Source organism: Cyanistes caeruleus, chromosome 17 (assembly GCF_971803275.1).
Source record: "Cyanistes caeruleus chromosome 17, bCyaCae1.hap1.1, whole genome shotgun sequence".
NCBI classification, from domain to species: domain Eukaryota; kingdom Metazoa; phylum Chordata; class Aves; order Passeriformes; family Paridae; genus Cyanistes; species Cyanistes caeruleus.
In genome coordinates, this window is record NC_141717.1 from 15,831,400 (window position 1) to 15,859,383 (window position 27,984).

General features: G+C 60.7%; 1 protein-coding gene across 6 annotated transcripts; it reads left to right on the forward strand.

Annotated features, from left to right (window-relative positions):
• Positions 1–51: 51 nt before the first annotated feature.
• Positions 52–27,984, forward strand: GRID2IP (Grid2 interacting protein). 6 transcript variants are annotated; one of them, XR_015277306.1, is made up of 22 exons: positions 3,624–4,251; positions 7,038–7,289; positions 8,988–9,073; positions 9,455–9,524; positions 10,703–10,797; positions 11,726–11,909; positions 13,868–14,022; positions 15,541–15,639; positions 16,918–17,012; positions 17,578–17,695; positions 18,448–18,761; positions 18,878–19,291; positions 20,109–20,196; positions 21,144–21,233; positions 22,103–22,299; positions 23,246–23,401; positions 23,855–23,941; positions 24,297–24,426; positions 25,711–25,829; positions 26,336–26,500; positions 26,927–27,565; positions 27,602–27,984. XR_015277306.1 is itself a non-coding variant. In XM_086854140.1 (21 exons), the coding sequence occupies exons 1-21, from the start codon at positions 453–455 to the stop codon at positions 26,996–26,998; spliced, it is 2,988 nt and encodes a 995-aa protein (XP_086710266.1). In that variant the 5' UTR covers positions 52–452; the 3' UTR covers positions 26,999–27,984. The 6 variants fall into 6 exon arrangements, 5 of the variants coding, with proteins under 5 accessions (XP_086710266.1, XP_086710263.1, XP_086710261.1 ...); XM_086854140.1 differs by lacking the exon at positions 3,624–4,251 and adding an exon at positions 52–466 and having other exon boundaries at positions 21,156–21,233; positions 26,927–27,984; XM_086854137.1 differs by lacking the exon at positions 3,624–4,251 and adding an exon at positions 53–466 and having other exon boundaries at positions 26,927–27,984.

Here is a 27,984-nt window from a genome sequence, read left to right on the forward strand (position 1 = left end):
TTTTGTGCTGTTGCTGCTGCCGGCTGTCCTCTGCTGTCCCCTCCCCTGCTGTCCCCTCCCTGGGCTCCCCCCGGGTTCACCGCTCTCCCTGCAAAGGCTCAGAGAACCCCAGACCCCCGACTCAGCACACGGAGCCCCCCGGGGCTGCACCCGCGGCTCCTCCAGCCGCCCTTTTCCAGTACCGGATTTTTATTTTTTTTTTTTTTTCCCCCTCCCTTTCTTTTTATCTCAAATGGATTTCATCCCATTTGCCCAGAATTAAGCTCCCGCAGATTTTAATTTGCTGACATTTTTTTTTTTCATCTGCTCGGTTGTGGATAGCGGGGATAATGCACGTGCTGTGCCGGGTCCTCCCCGCTCCCATCCCCTGCCCATATGGCCGATGTGTGTAGGCAAAGTGCACAGTTGTGCTTCTGCCCGAGGATGCTGAGAGCCGGCTGCCAGCGGGGAAGATGAGCTGTCTCGGGTGAGTAACGAACGCGCCTTTCCCGGGACTGGGGGAAATGGGTTTAAATCAGGTTAATTCTGGAACGTGGCAGCCCCTGGCACTGCGAAAGCGAGGTGTGCTGGAAGTTAATTAACTCTTAGCATCCGTGTTGCCTCGGAGCCGCTCCGCTCGCCGACTCCGCCAGGAGGGGAGGCTCTAATTTGGGTTTTTCCATCAGCCTGGACAGCGGAGCGCGGCTCCGGCCCGGGACACCGGGGTCTGTCCCCTCTGACCCCGCGCCGGGGCTGGGATGGGTTATTTAGGGCCGGGGTCACTGCTGCTGCTGCTGCTCTGATTTCTGAGCTGGTTTCAAGGCAGGGCAGAGCCGGAGCGCTGCCACCGGCGCTCCCAGTCCATCCCCGGGCTCTGCGGGCAGGAGCCACCCTGGGGACACGGGGGATCCTCCTCGGTGTCACCCCGGGCTGTGGCACTGGCTCAGCCCCACGTCCCGGGGCTCTCCCGGTGGTGCCAGGGATGCAGCAGCCCCCGGCAGCAGCGCTCAGGTTAAAAACATCTGGTTTTATTCCGGGGGGAATCTCCGCTCCATCCCTGCCCCGCAGCTGCTGGGAATAACAACCGGCTCTGGTGGTGACACAGCCACCGTCCTGGGGACCTGCTAACCCCGGGGGGAACCCGGGCTCCGTCCCGAGTGTGGGATGCTGGCTTGGGTCTCCTGTGAGTCGTGCTGTGCTTCAGGGCTGGGCCAGGACACTCTGGGGCAGTTTCTTCTTCGCTGTTTTGTCCCCGCTCCGTTTGCTCCCGGGAAAAGCCGAGAGTGGCTGGGCTGGACTGGGCTGAACTGGGCTGGGCTGGGCTGAACTGGGCTGGACTGGGCTGGACTGGGCTGGGCTGGGCTGGGCTGGGCTGGGCTGGGCTGGGCTGGGCTGGGCTGGGCTGGGCTGGACTGGGCTGAACTGGGCTGGACTGGGCTGAACTGGGCTGGACTGGGCTGGACTGGGCTGGACTGGGCTGAACTGGGCTGGACTGGGCTGAACTGGGCTGGACTGGGCTGAACCGGGCTGGACTGGGCTGGACTGGGCTGAACTGGGCTGGACTGGGCTGAACTGGGCTGGACTGGACTGGACTGGACTGGACTGGACTGGACTGGGCTGGACTGGGCTGGACTGGGCTGGACGGGGCTGGACTGGGCTGAACCTGCTCCCATCACAGCCACCTCTGATCCCTGACACGGCTGAAATCGCTGCCCAGTGGGGGCTCCCGTTTTTATTATTTTTTTAAATTATTTATTTTATAACGGGAGAAATTCCACCGAGTCCTTGTTAATAACGCTCCCAACACAATCTATTTGTCTCAGCTTGTTTTTCACGGCAGTAAAACTGCTTGGAGTGTTCCTGTATTAAACTGCTCCAGCCATCTGTGACCAACCCTGGGTCGGAAATTTCATTCCAGCCATTAGGATTTATTTATTATGGATTGTGCTGCTTCCCTCGCCCCCTCCACACACCCTCTTCTCCGAGGATGGGGAGAGCTTCCCAGCTCTTTTGGATGTGGATGGAGCATGAGAGACCTCCCGAGTCGCTGATGCTGACATGAACACTGTCCTCCTGCCCACGGTCCCGGCATTCCCACTGGAAAAGCACCTGGAAGGCAGTGGAGGAAAAGCAGCTCTTCTTTGCTTCCATTAAAAAAAAAAATCCCCTAATCTGATGGCCCAGCATATGCTCAAGTGCCCAAAAAAAGGAGAGAATTAGGGCAGCAGGGAACGAAACGTGTCACCAGTGAGACAATTGGGAGCGAGTTCCTTTTTTATTGGCGGAGTTCAAATAGGTCATGACCAAAATGCCTCGGTGCGAAATCTCCTGATAGGAGATTAAATTCCTCTGGCAAATCAGACTCGGGCTGGGATGCAGATGGGATCAGCCTGGCCCGCCTGCACCCTGCCGGAGTCACAACTTTTCTTTTGGGATGAGTTTTCCAGCGTCTTAAAGAAAACAGGGAAAGCAGAGTGGTGCTGCAGGAAAAGCCTCTCTGGGGGTTTCTTTGAAGGTCTCCGTGTCCCCAGAGCTGTGGGAGTGCCTGTACCTGCCAGGGCAAGGACAAAGCCACCAGCACAGCGTGGATTTGGCACAGGGACACTGGACTGGGGACAGCTGGGGACACCCTGGGCTGCTGATGGGGAAGGGACCCCCAGGCAGGCACGGGGTGTGGATCTGCTCCGGGGGGCTCTGGTGAATCGCTGCTGGAGCTGGAGCTGGAGCAGGGATGTGTCAGGACAGGGTGACCGTCTCCAAAAGCTCCTGGGGGGTTTGGGATGTCCCCAAGGACGAGTGGGGTGGCCGGGGAAGGGCTGTGAGGGGCTCCCTGCACCCTGTCTGCACCCCCGGCTGGAAAAGCACCTTCATTCCTGGCAACTGGTGCCGATGGTCCCATCTGCAAAACATCTGCAGCCAGATGTGACTGTGGAGCCTCCGAGCACAGGGAGAACGGGGATGGAATCACAGCTCTGTGCTGCTCCTGGGCTGGAGCGAGTCCCGCTCCCCCACATCCCCCGGAGCCGGGGGAGCTGCGGGGGCTGTGACCCCCGGCCCACGGCTGGATGAGCTTCGGCAATTTGGGGTCGATAAGCAGAACTCCTGTCCTGGGGGAAAAGCCTGCAAGAGTTTTCTCTCCCAGATTTTAGCATTTAGCCGGACCAGCAGAGCTTTTTGGGACCGGTAGCGGTTTCCACAGCACAGTTCAGACATAATCCAAGTGGAGCTCAGGGTTTTAATCCACCCTGGGACGTGTTTTTCTGCACAACCGACAGGCTCAAGGTCAGGTCTTTGCTGGTTATTCTGGGGCTAAACCATACGTTTTTCATGTCTCCTTCCTTTGCTGCTACCTGGAGATTGTGTGTGATGTTGGCAGCACCGGGAAGCTTCACATCCTCTTCATCAAACGCCAGCGATGTGCTTAAAGATGGCGTTATTTCAATTAAAGAAGAGTTTTCTCTTATTCCTGCTGAAAAGCGCTGCTGTGTTGCCCTGGGGGTACAGGATGCTCCATGCGGGGCTTTGGGCCCGTGACTCTGGTCCTGCTCTGGTGCTGCTCCAGCCCGGCAGCTCCACCTCCCCTCCCAAAACCCGCACCCCTGGCGCCGTTTGCCTTTAAGGTTTCTCACCCCTCACTGCAGCACATAATTTAGACGCTAGCACTTTAGAAGTCAACTAATTAGCGCCAGGGAGGCATCCCCCCGGAGTTGGGCTCCGAGCCGTGCCCTCCTTTCTGTTGCGAGGTGGTTCCGGCTGGAAATCACGGCGCCTGCAGTTTTTAGGGGAAGAGGAAGGCTGGGCGGCTGCGAGCCGGGGCAGAGCCGGGCAGGCAGGGCAGCAGTGCCCGGCAGAGGCGAGCGGAGGCTCCCGGCCGATGCTGAAGCCGCAGCTGGGGCCGGTCCGAGGGGCTGAGGCAGCCGGGGGTGCCGGGGCTCGGTCCCCGGGCACGCCGGGGGTGCCGGGGCTCGGTCCCCGGGCACGCCGGGGGTGTCGGGGCTCGGTCCCCGGGCACGCCGGGGGTGTCGGGGCTCGGTCCCCGGGCACGCCGGGGGTGTCGGGGCTCGGTCCCCGGGCACGCCGGGGGTGTCGGGGCTCGGTCCCCGGGCACGCCGGGGGTGCCGCTGGCGGGGCGGCACCGGCTGCCGGAGCGGCCCCGTGGTGGGCGTGAGCCGAGCCCGAGGCTCAGCTGAATGAGCATCTGAAGCGTCTCCCTTTTGTTGCCGCCGCACCCTGACAAATGGGAAAGGACCGGAGTTTCTCCCGGCATTTTCGGTACGTGTCCCTGCGCCGCTGTCCCGCCCGTGGCTGCTGGCACAGCCTCGTGTCCCCACGAGCCCGGGGGTGGCTCTGCTGCCTCGGGGGGCTGTGCGGACCCCGCCGTGTCCCCGGGACAGCCCTGCCGGGGGAGTCCAGCCAAGCTCGGACGGGGAGTTGGGTGGTGGGAAGAGCCCGTGTGGGGCTGCTCTGTCCCCAGGACCGTCGGTCAGCCCGGGGGGTGAGGACGTGGGGCTGGGGGTGTGATGGAGCGGGGCCCGGTGTCCCCTGGCTGAGCTGGAGCCAGCCCTGCTGCCCTCCCGAGGGGACACTCGTGTCCCCTGAGCCCCGGCAGCGGCTGGGCCTGCCCGGGGAGCAGGAGCTGTCCAGAGCCGGGACACGGGACAGGCGAGGTGGGCTGCGGGAACCGGAGTGTCTGTGCAGAGCTGGGCGGCCAGGGACACACCTGCGAGCTGTGCAGTGTGAGACTGGCACAGGCTGAGGTGCCCAACACGGCAGAGAGCAGCAGCCCAGGGCAGGGGACGGGCACAGTGGCACTGCCACCACCCTGGCCAGGCTGCTGTGGGGATGGGATGAAGGGAAAGCAGCCTGGAGCATCTGGGACTTTTCCCAGCCCGGAAAATGCCCTGAACTGGTGTGTTTGAGCAGACTGGGTTCTCCCGAATGGGTGCAGAGGCTGAGGCAGGCACAGGGCTCAGGGATGGGGGAGCCTTTCCCATCCCCTCTCCAGCAGAAAACAGAGCTGGGGCTGACCTAGAGCACCTGAGGAGGAGGGGGAGGGAGAGGAAGCTGAAGGCACTGTATGACCCTGCCTCTGTTTGACCTCCCCAGACGGGGTGGGCACGTCCACGCTCCCTGAATCCCGGTGGGATCTGCTGGGAGAGGGAAGCCCCAGCTGGGTGCTGCTCCTTGGTGCCATGGCAATGGACAAAGCCAGGTTTATGCTGTGGGACGGCAGAAGCAGCCACAGAAACTTTTTTGCCTGTTTTAGTGGGACTGTTTGCAGCAGTCAGGCAGATCTCTCCTTTCTGGGCACAGCCAGCCCCAGAGCAGTGCCGGGTCCTGGGCTGGGTCTGCAGCCGAGCTCCTCAGCCCAGTGCTGAAGCAGAGGCTCGTGCAAACTGGGACAGCTCTGCTGGAACGAGCAGGGCCGATGTAATTTGGCCACTTAAATGGGATTGTGCTCATTTTGCCTGTGAGGAGCTCGCACTTCTCCCTGGTGGGTGCCCAGCTCGGGGCAGAGGCTTGGGGGACTCAGATCCTCCCCTGTCCCACAGGGTGAACCATTTATTAGCACAATTCCACTCTTTTCTAGCTGCTGCTCAGTCCCAAATCGCCTGTGAATTGCACCAATGCGTTACTTATGTTAAATTGTCACCAGATGCTCTGCGTGAGCATCTGCCAGCCTCGGGTGGCTTGTGGTCTGTTTTCTCCTGCACCAGCTCTTGTTTGGAGTTCTGGGGAGACACAGATGTCCTGATCCCGGTAGATTTGGGATTTGAAGCCTCTCCTCCGAGGTTTTTGCGTTCCTTGGTGAAGCTGCCCGAGGGAGCCCGCTGGGATCCCCTGCCAGCCCCGGCTGTAGCCGCTGGTGCCGGCCCTGGAGCCGCTCCCTCTGGGTCCCGTGGCACCAGTTTGGCCCAGTTCCTGTTCCCGGCGGTGGCCGGGCAGCCGGGGCTGTGCTCACAGCCCTGGAGGCTGCGGTAGCAGCGGGCCCGGGCTCTCACACCCCGCCAGGTGCCGGGAGCGAGCGAAGCTGCGCGGCCGAACCTCCCGAGCTGGTTCTGCCAAAGCAGCGGCTGCAGCTGCAGGAGTTGCTATAGAAACACTCGGAGATGACAGCTCCTCCAGAAGCCCCTAAATGTGCGAGCGGAGGGTAGGGGAAGGTGAGCAGGTGTCGGGCTCTGGCTGCTGTGACGGCAGAAGGAAAAGGAGAAGATAAAGTGTGTCCCGGGGTTATGGAGCTCACCTCGCCCCGGTGGCACCGGGGCCTCCTCCCTCCCTGCTGGGACCCTGCTCTGCACCCCCGTGCATCCTCTGGGTGTCCTGGGGGTCCACGAAGGCCACTTGCGAGGCAGGGGGGAGGTGACCCGGAACAGAGCGAGTTCCTGGGGATGTCCCCGTGCCTGCGGTGTCACCGTGCGGTCCCTGCGTGCAGCACCATCGTCTCCCAGGGGGAACCACGCTCCTGCCTGGCAGGGCAGGAATGGGGGAACACTCAAGGCTGGGGCCCTGGAGAGCAGAGACTGGGGCAGGAGATGGGGAGCAACGTTCTGGGGGTCCGAGGATGTGCTGGAGAGGAAGCGGGTCTGGAGGAGGGCTTTGACATCACTGCTCTAACGGAGCTCTGCATGGGATGGTGGAAGAGATGCAGCTGCTGTCCCTGGTGTCCCCAGCACCCCCAGTGTCCCCAGCACCACCAGTGTCCCCAGCACCCCCGGTGTCCCCAGCACCCCGGTGTCCCCAGCACCCCCAGTGTCCCCAGCACCCCCGGTGTGCCCAGAACCCCCGGTGTCCCCAGCACCCCGGTGTCCCCAGTGTCCCCAGCACCCCCGGTGTCCCCAGTGTCCCCAGCACCCCGGTGTCCCCAGTGTCCCCAGCACCCCCAGTGTCCCCAGCACCCCGGTGTCCCCAGCCCTGGCATTCGCAGCTCTGCGAGGACCGAGGCCAAGCGCACACCAGGAATTCTGCTATTTCCCTTCCAGGGATGCCCGGATCCGCAGCTCTCTGCCGCAGCTGCTTTGGCCCCGCTCCTCACTTTCCTCCCTTGCCTCGTTCCCCAGGATTTTCATCCCCAAGAAGCACCGGCAGCGCTTTGACGAGGTGGTGTCGCAGAGCCTCATCAGCAAGCTGTGCCGCTCCAAGAGCGAGCACAGCAACCGCCTGCGCCGCAGCCGCAGCGAGGACCACCAGGAGCGGCTGCTCGTGTCCACCCGGGCCAGCTCCGTGCCCCGCAGCCACGAGGAGCTCAGCAAGAGCCTCCGCAAAACCACCTCGCTCATCAGCAGCAATGTGGCCTCGGGGGCTGCCCGCAGGTAGCGCCTCCCCTCCCTGGGGGTCGTGTGGAGGGAGGAAAGGGAAGGGCGCTCGGTGTGGAACTCTCCCGGGGTCAGGATGAACACAAACCTCTCCCTCTGGAAGGCCGGGCAGCTTTGTGGCCCTTGTCCCAGCTCTGGGCACCCTCCGTGTCCCCCCAGCTCTGCAGGGATGGCTGGGTTGGGCTGTGAGAGGAGCTGAGGTGGCGCTTGCAGGCTGAGAGGGGATGTCTGCTCCTTGCTGGGTGGATGCAGGCTGTGCCAGCAGGATCCGGGGTACCCAGCTGTGCCAGCAGGATCCGGGGTACCCAGCTGTGCCAGCAGGATCCGGGGTACCCAGCTGTGCCAGCAGGATCCGGGGTACCCAGCTGTGCCAGCAGGGTTCAGGATGCCCGGTTGTCCCAGCAGGGTTCAGGAGGCCTGGTTGTCCCAGCAGGGTTCAGGAGGCCTGGTTGTCCCAGCAGGGTTCAGGAGGCCCAGTTGTCCCAGCAGGGTTCAGGAGGTCTGGTTGTCCCAGCAGGGTTCAGGAGGCCTGGTTGTCCCAGCAGGGTTCAGGATGCCCGGTTGTCCCAGCAGGGTTCAGGGTACCCAGCACAGAGCAGACTGAAAGGAGGCTGGAGCCAGCTTTGGGCTCTCTGGTCTCTTTTCCCAGGTAATGAGTGACAGGATGAGAGGAAACGGTCTCAAGTTGCAGCAGAGGGGTTTAGTTTGGATATCAGGGGAAATTCCTTCAGGGAACAGGTTCCTGAACACTGTCACAGGCTGCCCAGGGCAGTGGTGGAGCCCCCGTTCCTGGAAGTGTTGAGGGAAGGGTGAACGTGGCGCTCGAGGACGCGGCTCCGTGGTGAGCACGGAGCTGCTGCTGGCTTGACACTTGGATTTTATAATCTTTAAAGGTCTTTTCCGACCCTGAGATTCCCTGGCTTTCCTTGTCTGGCCCTGCCCTGCCCCAGCAGGTGTCTGGGTGCGAGGCTGAGGAGGAAGGACAATCCCTGGAGCACAGGGATTAACCCACTTGCCGTGCCCAGATGGCCAGACTGCAGCAGCCCTGAGGATCCTGCCCCAGCCAACAGGAGAGCAGGGGCTGGGGAGCTCGGGGTGCCAGGCTCCAGCCCAGCCTCCTGCCAGGATGATTTCCGTGTGACTTGTCCAAAATCCACTCCCAGCACAGTCTCCCTCCCTCCCTGCCAGAGCAGGATCCCGCTGGTTGGAAATGATCTCAGTAATGCTGCCTTCCCCCAGCTCCAATCCGCCTCCCAGCAGGGAGATTTCCTAATGCTCCTTCCAAAATTTCCTAGAGGAATTTAATTCCTCTCTCATCAGCCAACGAGACCTTTGCTCCCTGAACCACATTGTCTCTCTAATTCTCTGTAATAAAGAATCACTGACTGCTTTGGGTTGGAAGAGCCCTTAAAGATCATCCAATCCCAACTCCCTGACGTGGGGGGTTGGAACCAGATGATTTTGAGCTGTTATATATATATATATATATATTCTTTAAATAGATATATTTATCCCATATTCCACTTTAGAACCACATTTACAGGACACTTTGGTACCAAAGGGGACCTTGAGGCAGCATTGGGAGCGTTGGGGACTGGAGTGCTCAGGAGAACCTGGGCTAACCTGGAGGGGCTGGGGAAGGAAACAAGGGCTGGATCTTGTACTCTGACTCCTGCTTGCCTTTTGCCCCCACAGAACAGTTCGAGTTTATAAAGGCAACAGGAGCTTTGGCTTCACACTCCGTGGCCATGCCCCAGTGTGGATCGAGTCTGTCCTGCCAGGTAAGGACATGAGACTCTTGATCACTTCTTGGTCTCTGCTCTGGACTTGAAATGTTAAATGCTGTTTGCTAGAGAAGAGCAAAAGGGGCTTTTCCAAGGCTCAGTGGTGGAGTTTTCCCAGTGGAATAATGAGCACCTTTGGTACAGTTTAGATTGGCTTTATCCACTCCTCGTTTTGAGAAGTGGGAAATGTGTTCAGTGGCGATCCTGAAATGACACCAGTGCTCCCAGTGCAGACTGGACGCTGCACCCAGCTGGGTGAACAGTCCCAGCCCACCCAGATAAGCCAGGTGCAGGGGGTGCCCTGCTTGGGGGTGTCCCTGGGCCCCCAGCCCAGCCAGGGCTGCTGCAGCTGAAGCCCCTTTGTCCGTGTGCCTTCAGGGAGCCCGGCGGAGAAGGCTGCTCTCAAGGCTGGAGACAGGATCCTGTTCCTCAACGGCCTGGACATGAGGTAGGAGCTGTGCAGGGCACCCAGGGCCGGGGACAGGGGCCGAGCTCACCCTGTGGTCACTCTGGGGCACGGGAAACGGGAGCTGCTGGTCCCCACGTGCTGCCCTGCACAGGGGTTTGTCCTGTGGGGACAGCTGGGACAGCTCCTTTAATGCTCCTGTACCAAATGTGGCTCTAAGAGGAGAACTTTCCCCAGCCCTGCTCCTCCTCTGAGTTCTCTGTGCAGAACAGTTTGTACAACCGGGGTTCTGACTGTCCCCAGACCCCAATTTCAGCCACTCTGACTTAATCTGTGTTAAACACCTGAGGTCCTGCTTTGGAAAGCAGCAAAGCCCATGAATCACTCCCACAACGGGATCATAAGCTTAAAGCCAGGTGGGAATCCCATTTGTACCCAGAGGTTCATTCTGTGCATTGTTTGTGCAATGGGAGCAGAGGGATCCGTGCCCCTCTCCTGGGCAGCCCCTCTCTCCTCGGGTGTGTCCTTCTGCATAAAAACCAAGAGCAAAGGCTTGGAGGAGGCTACAGGACAAGAGAGGGTGATGAATATTTCAAGGTTAAACTGATGCTGCCTCTGTCAGGGCTCAGGTTCTCACGTTTCAGCTGATCCAGCGAACTGTTGGCTGATGCAGCACTGCCAGAAAATAGAGACCGGCTTGAGGATTGTCCTCTGAGCCGTGTTTTTGGCAGGCATTGTCCCAGCCTGGCCCATACCCTTCTCCAAGGGCATCCCAAGATTGTTTTCACCTACAAAATTAAACTTTCTATTCACCTCGCATTTTCTTTTCGTGCAGAATTAGGACAGGCGAGGACAGACCTGCAGCGCTGTGTCATTTAAAGGAAAAATCATTTTCTGGGTCTGGGTGCAGTTTAACTCTGCCTTCCCGTGCCCTGGCGCTGCTGAGGGTGCCCACAGGCATTGCCAGGTTGTTCCTTGGTGCAGGCAGAGCGGGGAGCTCGGCGTGGGGCAGGATCCAGGCTCTCCCTCCCTGCAGCACAGCGAAAACCGAGCAGAGCTGGAGAGAACCAGGGCATGGCAGCGGGGACCGCACTCCCCTGGCCCTGAGCTGCACCGGGAGGCTTTTCCAAGATGAATGAAGCACGATGAGGACACAGCCGTGTGTCCCCAGCGCTCTCCTGGAGCTGGGGCAGCTCTCACCGGGCTCTCCTTTCCCGCAGGAACTGCTCCCACGACAAGGTGGTGTCGATGCTGCAGGGCAGCGGGGCCATGCCCACCTTGGTGGTGGAGGAGGGCATCGTCAGCTTCTCCAACGGTGAGAATGCAGGGAGGAGGGGCTGGAGAGCCGAGAGCCCGGGCCAGCTCCCGAATTCCTGCTGGAGGAGGGAATTGCCGGGCGCCTCCGTGGGCTGAGCAGGTTTAAGGCGCTGCCTGGGGATGCTCCTCTCCCCGGGGCGCGTGGCTCCTTGCTCTGTGGGATCAGGCTGGATCTCAGGCTTGGCTGCTCTCCAGGAGGGCTCATCCTGCTGTGTGACTGTCCTTGGTGTCCCTTGTCCTTGCTGTGCAGCGTGTGCCGTGTCCTTGTCCGCAGTAATCCAAGCCCTCGTGGCCGCGGTGCTCCGGGGGGCTGTGCCGGGCGGGATTGTTATCCTGCCGCAGGAATCAATAATTGATGAGAGCCCAGGGTGTCTGGGGCACTGCAGGGTGTCTGGGGCACTGCAGGGTGTCTGGGGCACTGCAGGGTGTCTGGGGCACTGCAGGGTGTCTGGGGCATTCAGGGTGTCTGGGGCATTCAGGGTGTCTGGGGCACTGCAGGGTGTCTGGGGCATTCAGGGTGTCTGGGGCACTGCAGGGTGTCTGGGGCATTCAGGGTGTCTGGGGCATTCAGGGTGTCCCCACATCCCGAGCTCAGCTGTGATCTCTGCTCCACAATGCACAGAGCCGGGAGGCAGGGGCTGCCTCTCCCTCGGGAGCAGCACTGGGATCCCTCAGCCCCGCTGAGGAGCCCTGGGAATGCCCCCGGGGGTTTGCAGGTGGCTCCGCAGAGCCCCAGCAGCCTGGAATGGTCTGGATTGCAAGGGACATTAGGGACGATCTCATTTCACCCCTCTGCCTTGGATACCTTCCTCTAGAGCAGGTTGTTCCAAAGCCCATCCAACCTGACCTGCTCCAAAGCCAGCGCCCTCCAACTGCTCCACTGCCCCCAAAAGAAACCAAGGAAAGATGGAATATCTTTTTTGCAGACTCTGACTCTGCCGAGTCCCCGAGCAGCTCCTCCGCCCTCACCTCCCTGCAGTGGGTTGCAGAGATTCTCCCCTCTAGCATCAAGATCCAAGGAAGGACGTTCACGCAGCAGCTGGAGCACCTGCTGACCCTGCCCGAGCGTTTCACCATCTGCAAGGCGCTGGAGGGCTTCTTCCAACATCGGTAACTCGGTGCCAGCTCCATCCTCCTCCGGGACCCCGCCCGGAGCAGAGCCCGCGCCAGGCTCGGTGTCGGGCAGAGGCAGCCCTGGGCTGGGGGCTGTCACAGGGGCTCCTCTGCTGTCACACAGAGCTCCTCTGATGTCACAGGAGCTCCTCTGATGTCACAGGAGCTCCTCTGCTGTCACAGGAGCTCCTCTGCTGTCACACAGAGCTCTGATGTCACAGCAGCTCCTCTGCTGTCCCAGGAGCTCCTCTGATGTCCCAGGAGCTCCTCTGCTGTCACACAGAGCTCCTCTGCTGTCACACAGAGCTCTGATGTCACAGCAGCTCCTCTGCTGTCACAGGAGCTCCTCTGCTGTCACAGGAGCTCCTCTGCTGTCACACAGAGCTCCTCTGCTGTCACAGCAGCTCCTCTGCTGTCACAGGAGCTCCTCTGCTGTCACAGGAGCTTCTCTGATGTCACAGCAGCTCCTCTGCTGTCACACAGAGCTCCTCTGCTGTCACAGGAGCTCCTCTGCTGTCACAGGAGCTCCTCTGCTGTCACAGGAGCTTCTCTGATGTCACAGCAGCTCCTCTGCTGTCACAGGAACTCCTCTGCTGTCACACAGAGCTCCTCTGCTGTCACAGCAGCTCCTCTGATGTCACAGGAGCTCCTCTGCTGTCACAGGAGCTCCTCTGCTGTCACAGGAGCTTCTCTGATGTCACAGCAGCTCCTCTGCTGTCACACAGAGCTCCTCTGCTGTCACAGGAGCTTCTCTGATGTCACAGCAGCTCCTCTGATGTCACAGGAGCTCCTCTGCTGTCACAGGAGCTCCTCTGCTGTCACAGGAGCTCCTCTGCTGTCACACAGAGCTCCTCTGCTGTCACAGGAGCTCCTCTGATGTCACAGGAGCTCCTCTGCTGTCACAGCAGCTCCTCTGCTGTCCTGTGCTCTCCAGGTTCCCCAGCCAGGTGTCCACAAGCTCATCTCAGCCAGGTGTCCTGCCTGGGGACAGGGCAGATCCTTTAGGGTTTGGTTCCTTTAGGTTAATTTGGTCATGCCCCGGTCAGATCCTGTTCCACCTCCTTCAGTGAATCTCTCCATGCTCCATCCTTGTCTCCTCGCTCTTCCCAGAATCTTGGCTGCAGCATTTCCTGGTGGCTGCACGGGAATGGCTGTGGCTGGCAGAGCCCTCATCCTGCCACGGAGCACATCCCCCCTGTCCTGTGCAGGGATCCAGCCACATCCCACTCAGATTTCACCAGTGACCTCGTTCCCTGCCCTTGCTTGCTCTTGCAGCAGGGTTTTATCAGAGGCTGTCACAGAATCCTGGAATGATTTGGGTTAGAAGGGACCTCAAAGCCCACCCAGCCCCACCCCAGCCATGGCAGGGACACCTCCCACTGTCCCAGGAGCTCCCAGCCCTGTCCAGCCTGGCCTTGGGCACTGCCAGGGATCCAGGGGCAGCCCCAGCTGCTCTGGGCACCTGTGCCAGGGCAGAATTTCATCCTGTTGCAGGCTGTTCTATCCTGCTGGGATGGGGTGCTCAGCCCTGCTATTCCCAACAGCTCTTTCCCCCTCTCCACACCAAAATCAGATGGAGCCTTTGGCCCCAGGAGCTGCCAGCCCAGCCACCCTTGTGGTGCATTTCTCCCTCAGCCTGTTTACCTGCAGCTGGAAAAAATTCAAGTCTTTCCAGGGCTTCTCTCTGCTTTCTGGTGCTCCCCCACCCCTCTTACTCATAAAATCATGGAGTCCATTAGGCTGGAAAAGCCCTCTGAGGCCACTGAGTCCAACCCAGCACTGCTGAGGCCAGCACTGCCCACGTCCCCAGGTGGGGACATCACATCCAGATGTGTTTAATGGCTCAGCTCTGCAGTGAGGGAGCGAGCCCATGGCAAAGGCGAGGCTGGGCAGCGGCAGGAGGGGCTGTGAGGAGGGACACGCTCACTGCCCAGCCCTCTCCTCCTGTTTTGCAGGAACATTGACACTCTCATTGTGGATGTGTACCCGGTGCTGGACACACCGGCCAAGCAAGTCCTCTGGCAGTTTATCTACCAGCTGCTGACCTACGAGGAGCAGGAGCACTGCCAGCAAAAGATTGACAGGTTTCTGGGGTACAAGGCCCTGGCAGGTGAGAGGAAGCCCCCGCGCTCCGGGACGGACACACCGTGTCCTGGGAGCTCAGTCCTTTGTCCTCCTGTCGTTTTGGAGTGGAGCTGCATTGAGAGGGAAGATGGATTGAGAGGGTGACTCTGGGAGCAAAGGCTTTTGGAAGCTGCTCAGGTCCTTAGAGGTGAGGAAGTCCAGGAAGGGAACAGCTGGTTTAAAGGCAGAGCTCAGATCAGAGAGGTAAAATAAGGGTGGTGCAGCATCCCTTGGGATGCCACAGAAACATCCGTGGTTGGAAGAGTTGGTGCTGCTTTCCCAAAAAGACACAAAGGCAGTTGGTGTTCCCCTTGTCCCTGGTCCCCCTGTCCCCTCACCACCACCCTCACCCGGTTCTGTGGCAGCACAAAGCCAGAGGTGGACTGGGGAAAAGTTTGTTTTGGTTTGAATTGAAATGTCCCAATCTGTGTGTCTGTGCTCTTAATCGCTTCTGCTTTTCCTGTTCTCAGTACTCACAGATGTGTTACAGATGTGTTAATTTTAGACTCAGCAAAGGTAAAAGTGTTGCTTGAAGAGAGGCTTTTGGAGGAACACAGTGATTTTAGCAGAAAACAGGAACAGCTCCAAGTCCTGGTGCAAATCCTTCCTGTTGTGCTGGGGTCCCGTGCTCCGTGCACTCTGGATCTGCTCGCTGGATTTGTGCTCAGCCACCTCTGCTTTGTGTGTGCAGAATCACAGCTCAGCTGGGCTGTGCATTCCCAGGAATTCATGCCCTGTAATTAGTGTATAACCTAAGAGCTGACAGAATGCAGAGCAGGAATCCCCAGCCGGGGGAGGAGGGAAGCACAGGAGCAAATTCCCTGTCCCAGGCTGCTGTTCCCAGCTCCAGGCTGGTCCCTGGCTCCTCTCAGTGCCTCAGGTGAACGGGGCAGTCTGTGAGCAGGGCCCATGGTCTGGTGTTCTGGTCCATTCTGTGTGTCTGTGCCTGGATGCCCAGAGCTCTCTGCATTTGGGCTGCTCCTTCCCCTGGGCTCCCAAACTCCGCTGATCTCCCGTGTCCCAGTGCTGCTCTGCCAGCTACCTCAGGGATGGATGCTCCATTCCCCCATCCTGCTGAGCCTGAGCCTGTCCCAGCTGCCACACTGAGCTGTGCATGGGCTGCGTGCTCCTTCCAGGCAGCGTTCCAGGGCTGGCCCCACTCCCTTCTTTTCCCTTGGGGGCAGGAAGGGTTTCCTGGGACCAGCCCAGCTCAGGGCTGGGGTTTCATGTGGGCCATGAGCTGGTGGATGCCAGTGCTGCTGGAGAAATGGTCTGGGTGTCCCATCTGTGCATCCATCCCTGCCCTGTGCTGCCAGGGGCACCTGGAACCTGCTCAGCTCCCTGGCCATGGGGCGAGCGGCTACCGGGGAACGGCAGCTGCTGTGAGCACCATGGGGCTGGGGGATTCTGGGGGGCTCTGGGGGGCTCTGGGGGGCTCTGGGGGTAGCAGGGGTGGGGAGCTGTGGGCTCTGGCTGTGCCTCACCGAGGTGTTTCCTGCTGCAGCTGAGGCAGAGGCTGAGGATCGCTACCGCAGCTCCGTCCGAGGGGCCTCCCTGTGCCGGGGCAGCCTCCGGACCCCCCGCCCTGAGGAGGGGGCAGCAGGTGGGTGACTGGGGACAGGGACCTGGGGGTTGTGACAGTGCCTGCAGTGTCCTGCTGTGCCAAATTCCTGACCTGCTCCTAAGCGGGAACAATGGGAAAAGGTGGAGGCAAAGGAGGAGGTCAGAGCAGAGCCAGCATGGAGGCATGGGCTGGAAATCCACGTTTTCAGAAACAGAATCACAGAATCACAGAATCATTTAGGTTGGAAAATCCCTCCAAGATCATCGAATCCAACCTGTGACTGATCCCCACCTTGTCACCCAGCCCAGAGGTGCCTCGGACACCTCCAGGGTGCCTCGGACACCTCCAGGGTACCTTGAACACCTCCAGGGTACCTTGGACACCTCCAGGGTGCCTTGGACACCTCCAGGGTGCCTCAGACACCTCCAGGGTGCCTCAGACACCTCCAGGGTGCCTTGGACACCTCCAGGGTACCTTGGACACCTCCAGGGTGCCTCGGACACCTCCAGGGTACCTCGGACACCTCCAGGGTGCCTCAGACACCTCCAGGGTGCCTTGGACACCTCCAGGGACAGCGATTCCACAGCCAAAGAGCCAATTCAGTAAGAGGCCACTTGATCAAAAGGCTGAATGTTGTGTCCAACCCCTTCCATCACTCAGATGTGAACTGGTCCTGCTGGCCTGGGCCCTCCCTTCTGGGGCAGCATTTATGGCTTCCCTCTGAACAGCCTCAGATTCCATCAAATTCACAGGGAAAGAGGGAAAACCACATTTGTGAGGAAGGAGATGATGGTTCAGGGCCGCTTTGAGACTCTTGATGATCCCCATTGTGGCCCAGCCCTCCCTCCCCTTGGGGACACACACCTGCCTGTTCCCATCCCCGCTGATGCTGAAGGACCTGTGCTCCTCACCACGACCTCCCCATCACCTGCCCATGTGGTGCTCCTCAGCTCTCAGGGGGGTCTGAGACATTTCCTGGGGGAAGATCCTCTAACCTGGCTCCGAGGAGCTTTTCTGGTGGGGATTAGAGCCCGGAGAGCAGCTGTGTGTGCTGGAGGAGCGGTGTCTGGGCAGATGTTGGCCAGCTGTGGGGAGCAGCCCTGTCCTCAGCTGCCCCGAGGGAAGAGCAGAGCAGCCTGGAACCGTCGTGCTGACCTTAAACCCACCCTGCACTGCTCCCCAGGGGCCCCCAGAGCTGGGAGCTGGGCAGGGAGGTCGCTCTGGGTCCCAGCAAGGGACAGGGAGCCCTTTGTGGGTCAGGGCTGTGGGGAGCTGGGGCACAGCCAGAGGAGTGACCGCTTCGTCTCCCTCCCGCAGGCAGCGACACCGTGGAGGTCCCCGTTCGCCTGATCCCTGGGGAGAGACAGGCTGGTGATGGCACGTCCCTCCCGGAGACACCCAACCCCAAAATGGTGTGAGGGGGCGAGGGACACCTCTGGCACGGCTGTGGGGTGGTGTGTCCACAGGAAAGCAGTTTGAGCCCTTCTCTGTGAACACAGGGCAGCAGGGAAAAGGGAAAGCTGCGTGTGGGGGTGAATACCTGCAGGGGCTGACTGTCCCTGCCTCAGAGCCCCTCTCTGAGGTCACCTCCCTGGGCAATTAGTCACCTTAATGAGGCTGATGTCTGCCAGTGTCTCCCTGCAGCCTCATCAGTGAGAGGCTCTTGGGGGGGCTCAGACAAGGCAGAGTGGCCTGGGCTGGGGTGAAGCCCCCCTTTAACGAGTCAGAGAGATGGGTACTCATGAGAGTCCCAGAATTGTTTGGATCAGAAGGACCTGAAAGCCCATCCTGTCCCAGCCCTGCCATGGCAGGGACACCTCCCGCTGTCCCAGGAGCTCCCAGCCCTGTCCAGCCTGGCCTGGGGCACTGCCAGGGACCCAGGGACAGCCCCAGCTGCTCTGTGGGGACATGGCAGGTCTCTGGGGGTCCACAGCCCTGTCTGGGGGGGCATGGCAGCAGCTCTCTGTCCTTCCCCAGATGTCGGCTGTGTACGCAGAGCTGGAGAACCGCCTGATCGGGGGCTTTGCTGGCAAGATGGGCAACGCTGCCCTGCACAGGAGCTCCCCCCCCGCCCCGGAGCTGCCACACGCTGCAGGTACCTCCTGGGGACATCTCAGGTGACACTGGGGGGCGCTGGCCGGGCAGGTGGAGGAGAAAACAACCTCCTCTTGGTGCCATTTTATAAGGAGGCATGATGGTTCCGGGTGTGAGCACAGTGCTGGCTGCTGCGGGGCAGGGCTGCGTGCAGGGTGCTGCATCCCCTGGGATCACTGCTGCATCCCCTGGATCACTGCTGCATCCTGTGGGATCACTGCTGCATCCCCTGGATCACTGCTGCATCCCCTGGGATCCCAGCTGCATCCCCTGGGATCACTGCTGCATCCCCTGGGATCACTGCTGCATCCCAGGGGATCACTGCTGCATCCCAGGGGATCACTGCTGCATCCCAGGGGGTCACTGCTGCATCCCCTGGATCACTGCTGCATCCCCTGGATCACTGCTGCATCCCCTGGATCACTGCTGCATCCCCTGGATCACTGCTGCATCCCAGGGGATCACTGCTGCATCCCCTGGGATCACTGCTGCATCCCCTGGATCACTGCTGCATCCCAGGGGGTCACTGCTGCATCCCAGGGGATCCGAGCTGCATCCCAGGGGGTCACTGCTGCATCCCCTGGGATCCCAGCTGCAGGGCAGGGCTGTGTGCAGGGTGCTGCATCCCCTGGGATCCCAGCTGCTGCAGGGCAGTGCAGCCGCTGCCTGGGAAGCTCCCTTGTCCCTCTGCTCCTTGTGGCGGTGCCGGGGGCTGCAGGACGCCCCTGCAGCAGCCTCGGCTCTGTCCCGCAGGTGGCCGCAAGCCGGGGCTGGCGTGGCCGAGCGAGCCGCTGGCGACCCAGCCCTGCTATTACCGGCTGCACAGCAGCGTGGCCTCCCCGTGCAGCACCGAGTCCAACCCGTACGTGAGCCTGGACAGCAGCCCGGCCCCGTCGCCCAAGCACGGCGAGTACTCGCCGCTGTCGCGACGGAAGAAGCTCTTCACCTTCTCCAGGCCCCCCCGCAGCCGCGACACCGACCGGTTCCTGGACGCCCTCAGCGAGCAGCTGGGACACCGGGTCACCATCGTGGATGATTTCCTCACCCCCGAGAACGACTACGAGGAGGTGAGAGCGGCGTGGGGCAGCCCAGGGAGCCGGGGACACTCGGGGACACTCGGGGACACTCGGGGACACTCCGGGGATGGGGGTGCCAGCCTCACCCCCCGCTCTGCGCCCCCCAGATGAGTTTCCAGGATGACCAGGGCAGTTACGTGACCAACGATGTCAGCAGCAGCGAGTACATCAGCAGCAGCGACGAGGGCAGCTCCCTGACCTACTCCACGCTCTCGGACCACATCCCCCCTCCTCCGCTCAGCCCCCCGCCCCCGCCGCCCCCCCTGCAGTTCCACGACCCCCAGACCGGCCCCAGCAAGGCGGAGGCCACCAAGGCCAGCTCGGGACCGGTCCCCAAGGCTCTGGTGAGCCACCTGCACCCCATCCCTCCTCCTCCTCCTCCGCCGCCGCCGCCCCCCGTGCCCTGCGCGCCCCCCCTGCACCGGGGGCTGCTGCACCGCAGGAGCGACTCCAACCACATGAGCGTCAAGAGACTGCGCTGGGAGCAGGTGGAGAACTCGGAGGGGACCATCTGGGGACAGGTACGGCCCCCACGGGTGAGGACGGGGGTCCCAGCCGCGCCCTGGGGAGCAGCGACCTGCGCTGAGGCTCTGCAGGGCTTCCCCTCGTCCTTTAAACTGGAGCGAGCTGGGCAGCGGGGACGGGCCCTGGAGACCCTCTGAGATGCTGATTTCAGCTACAGAGTCCCGGGGGCACTTCCCTGCCCTGAGGGGCTACCACAGCCGGAGCTGCCTCCAGATGTGTTGTGCAGATGTGGGGGTTCAGTGGGGAGGATGAGGATGGCTGGAGCAGGGTGATGGGACAGCCCCGAGCAGGGCAGGACACCGCAGGGGACAGCAGAGCTGAGGGCTGAGACAAGGGATGGCAATCCTGTGGCATGGTGGGCATGAAGCGGTGCCGGTGGATCCAATCCCTTCCCGGGGTTAAACTCCCGGTGCTCGGGACATGCCGTGTGCCCTGAGCAGCCAGAGGGGAGCAGTGGGATCACCTTCCAGTCCCACAGACACTGCAAATCCTGCAGGTCCCTCTCCCCAGCACTCCGGGACTTCACAGTGATTTTCCTGTGTGCAGAAACAATTCCCGAAGCTCCTGGAATTGCCATTTTATCCTTCAGCAAAGGGATCATGTCCGAGGAGGGGGTGAAGGCAGGGATGCTCTGTAGGATTCCAGCTGTGTCAGGAGCTGAGTGAAGCTGCAGGGCACTGCCTCCAGTCACAGGACGGTGCCACCAAGCCTGTCCTGGTTCCTTCTGGGGACACGGAGCTCGGTGTGGGGGGATGTGGCAGCACAGGGGGGCACCGTGTGCCAGCACAGCTCCCGACCCCTCCTGCCCCACAGCTCGGGGAAGACTCGGATTACGACAAGCTGAGTGATATGGTCAAATACCTCGACCTGGAGCTGCACTTCGGGACTCAGAAACCCACGAGTAAGTACTGAGCCCCAAAATAGCTCCTGGTACCAGAGACCAGTGCAGGCTGGGAGGGACTGGGAGGGACTGGGAGGGACTGGGAGGGACTGGGAGGGACTGGGAGGGACTGGGAGGGACTGGGAGGGACTGGGAGGGACTGGGAGGAACTGGGGCTCGATGGGCAGCGAGGCAGCGCCTGTCTGTGACATCACCCGTGGCATGAATTTTGTTCATCCTCAGGATTTTGTGGCCGGTGGCACAGCGGATCATTAAGGTGGAGATGCTTTCATTATCTCCCTTAATTATCTCTGCTGCCATGATCTGTTTTCTCTGCACGTTTCACTGGGCACTGAAACCACTCCAGTGCTTGAGAGCTCTGGAAACGCTGAAAAGGCCATGAAAACATTCCTGTGTCCAAAGCAATCATCACCAGCAGCTCTTTGCTTTTTATCAGTGGCTGTGTCCCAGGAGCAGCGATGGGTCTGGAGCTCTGTGCCTGTGCAGCCCCCACGGCTCCTCAGCTCCCACAGACCCACTGGCATCTCCCAGCCAGCAGTTTTTGGGTGCCACAAACCCAGAGCAGGGTCCAGGCTGGGGGTGTGGAGTGCTGGTGATCCCCGAGGGAGGCATTCCAGTAAAAACGTGGGATGTCTGAGCTCTCCTGGCACGGCCACAATGCCCAGCTGGCAGTGGGTGAAGTGGAGCTCGTCTCAGGGGACACTGTTTTTAGGATGTTTCTGAGCAGTCTGGGGTTTTCTGTGTGTTTCACCTCTGGTTTTACCTTTTTCAGCACCAACTGAACTGGGGAGATCTTTGAATCGCAGAATTCAAGGATTCCTGGAGCCATTGCTGTGTGCAAAGCATCCGCTCTCCTCTCTCTCATTCATGGTTTCACTGTTTGCAGGGCAGGTTTTCTCCCGCTGGAGCCGCCTGAGCCTGTCCTTACCCACCATTAAATCTTTCAGTTTCTCTTCCAGAGCCAACTCTCATGCCTGAAAACTTTAAAAAGAAAGACGTGGTTGAAATTTTGTCCCACAAAAAGGCCTACAACACATGTAAGTGAAGCCCACGGTGAAGGTAGCCACAGGTGGGATGTAGAGAACTGGAAAGGTAAAGGGGAGGAGCAGGAGCTCAATGCCATGGGCATGATCCCATGAGCCTGGCTTAGCTGGGATGGGCTTTAGGAACTCAATGCCATGGGCACGATCGATGAGCCTGGCTTAGCTGGGATGGGCTTTAGGAGCTCAATGCCATGGGCACGATCGATGAGCCTGGCTCAGCTGGGATGGGCTTTAGGAACTCAATGCCATGGGCATGATCCCATGAGTCCAGCTCAGCTGGGATGGGCTTTAGGATCTCAATGCCATGGGCACGATCGATGAGCCTGGCTTAGCTGGGATGGGCTTTAGGAACTCAATGCCATGGGCACGATCCCATGAGCCCAGCTCAGCTGGGATGGGCTTTAGGAGCTCAATGCCATGGGCACGATTGATGAGCCTGGCTTAGCTGGGATGGGCTTTAGGAGCTCAATGCCATGGGCACGATCGATGAGCCCAGCTCAGCTGGGATGGACTTTTCCTGCAGCCCAGAGCTGCCCCAGGCTGCCTTCAGCCCCGGGCAGGGGAAGGAGGGAGCTCTCTGGGGAAGGATGGAGATGGGATGTGGCTCCCTGTCCTGGGCAGGGGCAGTGGAGGGTCACTGCTGCTTCTCCAGGATGTGCTTCAGGTAGGGAGGAGGGTGTGTGGGCTTGGTGGGACCCCCCTGCCAGGGACCCCTCCCCGGCTGGGTGTGGGACCAGAGCCACCCGTGGTGTCCCTGTGAGGCCTGTGCAGGTCCCGGGGAGTGATGGGCAGCCCAGGGCTGAGCTCTCCCTCGGGGGCGAGGGTGGTGTCCCCGCAGTGACGGTGTGTGCCTCCCTCCCCAGCCATCCTGATCGCCCACCTGAAGCTGTCGCACGTGGAGCTGCGGCAGATCCTGATGACCATGGAGACGGATCGCCTGGAGCCGTCCCACATCAAGCAGCTCCTGCTCTACGCCCCGGACGGGGAGGAGGTGCAGCGCTTCCAGAGCTACAAGGAGAACCCCGGCAAGCTGAGCGAGCCCGACCAGTTCGTGCTGCAGGTGCTGGGCAGGGGCGTGCCCCGGGACAGGGGCTGTGTGTGCCCTGTCCCTGCAGCAGGACACTCACACGTGGTGTCCCTGTCACACCCGGGGTGTCCCTGTCACACCTGGGGTGTCCCTGTCATACCTGGAGTGTCCCTGTCACACACCTGGGGTGTCCCTGTCACACCTGGGGTGTCCCTGTCATACCTGGAGTGTCCCTGACACACCTGGGGTGTCCCTGTCACACACCTGGGGTGTCCCTGTCACACCTGGGGTGTCCCTGTCATACCTGGAGTGTCCCTGTCACACCTGGGGTGTCCCTGTCACACCTGGGGTGTCCCTGTCACACCTGGAGTGTCCCTGATACACCTGGAGTGTCCCTGTCACACTCAGGGTGTCCCTGACACACACCTGGTGTCCCCACAGCAGGACACTCACACCTGGGCTGGGAGGAGCTGGTGGCGCTGGGACAGTGGGGGTGATGCTGGGTTGATCCCCGAGGGGTCTGGCAGCTCCCAGGGGCTGGGTTTGAGGTGCAGAGCCAGCAGCACCTTTGCTCCCTGCTGCCAGTGACTGTGCCCAGCTCTGATTCATTCTCTGTTCTCAGCCAGCCATGGGTGCACCCATCCCATCCCATCCCATCCCATCCCATCCCATCCCATCCCATCCCATCCCATCCCATCCCATCCCATCCCATCCCATCCCATCCCATCCCATCCCATCCCATGGATCCCATCCCATCCCATCCCATGGATCCCATCCCATCCCATCCCATCCCATCCCATCCCATCCCATCCCATCCCATCCCATCCCATGGATCCCATCCCATCCCATCCCATGGATCCCATCCCAGCCACCCCAGAGCTGTGGCTCCTGCAGGTGCCCGGGCCAGCAGGGCAGGGACAGCCCGGGCAGGAGGGGCTGTGCTGCTGGGGATGGTGACCCTGCCCTCCTCCTGCCCCAGATGCTGGCCGTACCCGAGTACAAGATCCGCCTGCGCAGCCTGCACTTCAAAACCACCCTGCAGGAGAAGACCGAGGAGATCAAGGCCAGCTACGAGTGCATTTGCAAGGCCTCCCTAGAGCTGAAAAGCAGCAAGAAGCTGGCGAAGATCCTGGAGGTCAGAGCGCTCCCTCCCTTCATGGTCACCCTCAGCGTCCCACAGGAGCTCCCACGGCAGCTCCAGCCCCGGGAGTGTCCCACCCCGCACTGCCCATCCCCTGAGGAGGGGTCTCTGTGCTCCTGGGATGGACCAGAGACAGAACAAACCCCACTGCAGTTCCTCCGTGACCCTCCGGAGATGAGCTGTCCCAAATTGCTGTTAATTCACTCGGTTTTAACAAAAAAAGGCAGGTGGGATAAACGAGGTTGCCGTGCGCTCAGAGGCATTTGCAGATGAGTGATGAAACTCCTGGCCAGTGACCCCCCAGCAATTCCTGAAATCCCTGGGGACAGTGTTTGTCTGCACATTGATGGGTGGAGAACAGGAATTGAGAGTCCCAGGAGCTGGGGGATGTGAGGACACGGCTGCAGGAGGCCAGCAGCCCCTCATTCCCTGGTTTCCTCTTCCCAGTTCGTGCTGGCCATGGGGAATTACCTGAACAACGGGCAGCCCAAGACCAGCAAAACCACGGGATTTAAAATCAACTTCCTCACCGAGGTAGGGAGAGCCAGCCTCGCTCCTGTGCCCATGAGAGACGTCTCTTGTCTCTCAAGAGACCCTGGGGTGCCAGAGAGGGGTGGAGGGGCTGGGTTGAGGCACAGGGGGCTTCAGAGAGGCTCTGCTGTGGGTCTGGGGTCTCAGCCAGGGCCCAGCTGTGGGTGGGAGCAGGTCCTGGAGCGCTGGGGGCTCCTGAGGGGTGGGGACAGCCCTGGGCTGCAGGAAGGGACATCTCCACACCACCAATCCGGGCACACGTGGTGTGGCACCGTGGAATGTCCAGTTTAACCATTAACCACGGGAGCTGGGTCAGGGGGTGTGCAGGGGGGTCCTCACTTGTTCTGCTTCGCTGCAGCTGAACACCACCAAGACTGTGGATGGGAAATCCACCTTCCTGCACATTCTTGCCAAATCCCTCAGCCAACACTTCCCAGAGCTCCTGGGCTTTGCCAAGGATCTTCCGACAGTGCCGCTCGCTGCCAAAGGTAAAGGAGCGTGCGGCTCCGGGTTTGGTTTGGGTCTGGGGTCAGCCAGGGGCTGCTCAGCCTCGGCAGGAGCAGGATGGGAGCCAGAAGAAGTGAAGAACGGTCCTGAGCAAGAGGAGAGCTCAGTGACAGTTGAGGTGCCACCAGCCCACGCTGCCACACCTGGCGCTGGCACACACGGGGCTCTGTCCCCTGCCCTGCCCTTCCCCTCTGACCCCAAAGCCTGGCTCCCAGCTTCGGTGGGAGTGCAGAGCGGGCACAGCGAGCCCAGCTGCCCGGGGATGGTGTGGCCCAGCCTCCATCCAGGGCTGCAGGTGCTGCTGCAGGTGCCAGCACTGCCATGGTCAGTGTGGAGGGCTCACAGCTCGGTCACAGCTGTGTCGAGCAAGGACCCAAAGCTCCATTTTCTGCAATAAAAACCACTCACACGCTTTCTGGAGCTGCTCTCCACACACTGCTGCTGTGGTGCTGCTCAGGTGTGACACAGGACACGGCCTCAGGCTGTGCCAGGGGAGGTTCAGGTGGGATTTTAGGGAAAATTCCTTCCTGGAAATGCTGCCCAGCCCTGGCACAGCTGCCCAGGGTGGAGTCCCCATCCCTGAAGGGATTTAAAATCTGTGTGGATGTGGCACTTGGGGACAGTGCTTGGTGGTGGCCTTGGCAGTGCTGGGGGAGCAGTTGGACTGCATCACCTGAGGGGGCTTTCCCAACCTCAATGATCCCACGAGGCTGTGATTTTAAATGAAGCACTGAATCTGTACAAAGCAGGAGCTGCATTCCCCTTGCACAGCATCCCCTGCTGTTTGTGAGCAATTCCCTTGGGAATTAGTGCTACAGTGGATAAATAAAGGAGCAAATTCCGGCCTGGAGCTGTAAATTTCCACTTGAGGAAGGTCTGGACCTGGAGCTTTCCCAGCTGGAATTTGTATCTGGCCTAACTCTTAAACAACCCTTCTGTCCCTGGAGGCTGCCCAGACTCCTGCCAGTGTGTCCCCCCTTGTCCTGCTGTCCTGTGTCCCTCCTGTCCCCTCCCAGTGTCCCTCGCTGTGAGTCCCCTGTGCTCCCTGGCCTTGGAATGTCCCAGGCTCCTTCTGGCACTCCTGCCCTCTCCAGCTGTGAGCAGCTGGAGCTCCTGGTACCTCTGGTCCCAGCAGGACCCTCTGGTTGTCCAGCCTGCCTGGACAGCAGGACATTGGTGTGGACAGACAGACAGACAGACAGACTGACCCCCGGCCACGGGAACGCCGCCAGGCCCCGTGTGCCAGCCCTGCTCTTGTCCTGCAGTGAACCAGAGGACGCTGACAGCCGAGCTGAAGGAGCTGCACAGCACGGTGGGTGACATCCAGAAGGCGTGTCACAGCATGCCGGCCACCGCCGAGGACAGGTTTGCCATTGTCATGAGCGTATCCTTCCTCGAGAGGGGACATCCCCAGGGGACCCTGCCGTGCCTCGGGGGCTCCTTGCACAGCCAGGGCTGGCTCTCACCCCGTCCCTCAGTCCCTCAGCTCCCCCAGCCCTCAGCCAGGATGTTTTGGTGGCACAGCCCCAGTGCCACGCGCCAGGGAACGTGCTGGGACATCTGTCCTTGAGAGCTGTGCTGGCAGTGCCAGCTGAGCCTGCTGGCACCTCCACACGTGCCTGTGCAGCGGCTCCCCGCTGCCAGCCGGGCTGGAACCCAGCCACGTGATAAGAGATTGATAAGGGCTCCTGATCCCTGCCATGGAACCCAGCCATGTGATAAGAGATCGATAAGGGCTCCCGATCCCTGCCATGGAACCCAGCCATGTGATAAGAGATCGATAAGGGCTCCCGATCCCTGCCATGGAACCCAGCCATGTGATAAGAGATCGATAAGGGCTCCCGATCCCTGCCATGGAGCAGCTCTTTGTCCTTAAGCCGGTTCCTGCAGTCCTTCCTGGAGAGCGCCCAGCCTGCCATGCGCTCCCTGGACGAGCTGCAGCACAAGGCCATGGAGGAGTTCAGCAAGGTGCTCTCCTTCTTCGGGGAAGACTCAAAAATGACAACCTCCGAAGCCTTCTTCGGCATTTTTGCAGAGTTCATGAGCAAGTTTGAGGTGAGTTGAAGCCTCCCAAGGGGTTTTCCAGCAGGCAGTGTCAGTGTTATTTGTGTGGGAGCGGTGGGAGTGGGATGGGATTTTGTGAGCAGCTGTACCTGAGTAAGAGGCTGCTGATGAGGTGGAACTTTTCTGACATAAAAATCATCTGGCCAGGGTGGGACAGTGGGGGAGGCCTGAAGAACAAGGCCCAGGGGACAGTGATGTGATTGCCCATAGAATCCTGGAATGGTTTGGGTTGGAAGGGACCTTCAAGATCACCCCATGTCCCACCCCCTGCCATGGGCAGGGACACCTTGCACTGTCCCAGGGGTGCTCCAAGCCCTGCCCAGCCTGGCCTTGGACACTTCCAGGGATGGGGCAGCCACAGCTGCTCTGGGCACTCGCTGCTGTCCCCACACTCAGCGTTCCCTCTCTGTCCCACAGCGGGCTCTCAGTGACGTGCAGGGGGGCGAGAGCCAGCGCAGCCCCAGGATGACCTCTCCCCTGGCCTGGTGACGGCCCGTGGCCACCTGAGGTGCAGCAACTCATTGCCAACAAAGTGCAATTTGCTCCTGTCCAGTCTGGTTGTAAATACGCTGCTGCCACCTGCTACCACCCAGCGGAGTCACGGACAGAGGGGTCGGGGCAGGTGGACACTGAGAAGACACCGCAGGTGACAGAGGGTGACGTGAGGGTGACACGAAGATGAACCCTGCACTGCTCCTGGCAGAGCTTCCTTAGCACCCTCCATCTCCAGGGGATCACTGAGCCAAGGGCTTCGCTTCCATCTGGTAAAACCCCACTGTCCTGTGTTCCCCAAACACCTGGAGCTGGCAGCAGCAGCTGCTGCAGACCTGCACACCCACCACAGCCCTGTGTCCCACCCCTGGCTGTCTCTCAGCTGTCTGGATGTCCCTGGGATGGAGGGACAGCATCCCCCGGCCCGTGCACGCTCCTGTGGGGGCTCTGGTGCCCACCAGCTCCTGCAGGTGTTTGGTGAGATCCCTGTGCTGGGTTTGGTGAGATCCCCGTGTGTGGTGAGATCCCTGTGCTGGGTTTGGTGAGATCCCTGTGCTGGGTTTGGTGAGATCCCCGTGTGTGGTGAGATCCCTGTGTGAGGTTTGGTGAGATCCCCGTGCTGGGTTTGGTGAGATCCCTGTGCTGGGTTTGGTGAGATCCCCGTGCTGGGTTTGGTGAGATCCCCGTGCTGGGTTTGGTGAGATCCCTGTGCTGGGTTTGGTGAGATCCCTGTGCTGGGTTTGGTGAGATCCCCGTGCTGGGTTTGGTGAGATCCCCGTGCTGGGTTTGGTGAGATCCCCGTGCTGGGTTTGGTGAGATCCCCGTGCTGGGTTTGGTGAGATCCCCGTGCTGGGTTTGGTTTGGTGAGATCCCTGTGCTGGGTTTGGTGAGATCCCCATGCTCAGTTTGGTGAGATCCCCCTGCAGAGCATCCTTTGCCTTCCGAGCCCGCAGCAAGCGCAGTGCAGCCCCTCCCTCCCTCCC

Bases quoted from the DNA above. Each gene is read 5' to 3' on its own strand.
- GRID2IP (XM_086854135.1), top strand. From the start codon at position 4,217: ATGGGAAAGGACCGGAGTTTCTCCCGGCATTTTCG. The intron at 17,013-17,577 runs GTGTGAGGGGGC...GTCCTTCCCCAG, and splicing joins AGACACCCAACCCCAAAATG to ATGTCGGCTGTGTACGCAGA. The intron at 18,762-18,877 runs GTGAGAGCGGCG...TGCGCCCCCCAG, and splicing joins CCGAGAACGACTACGAGGAG to ATGAGTTTCCAGGATGACCA.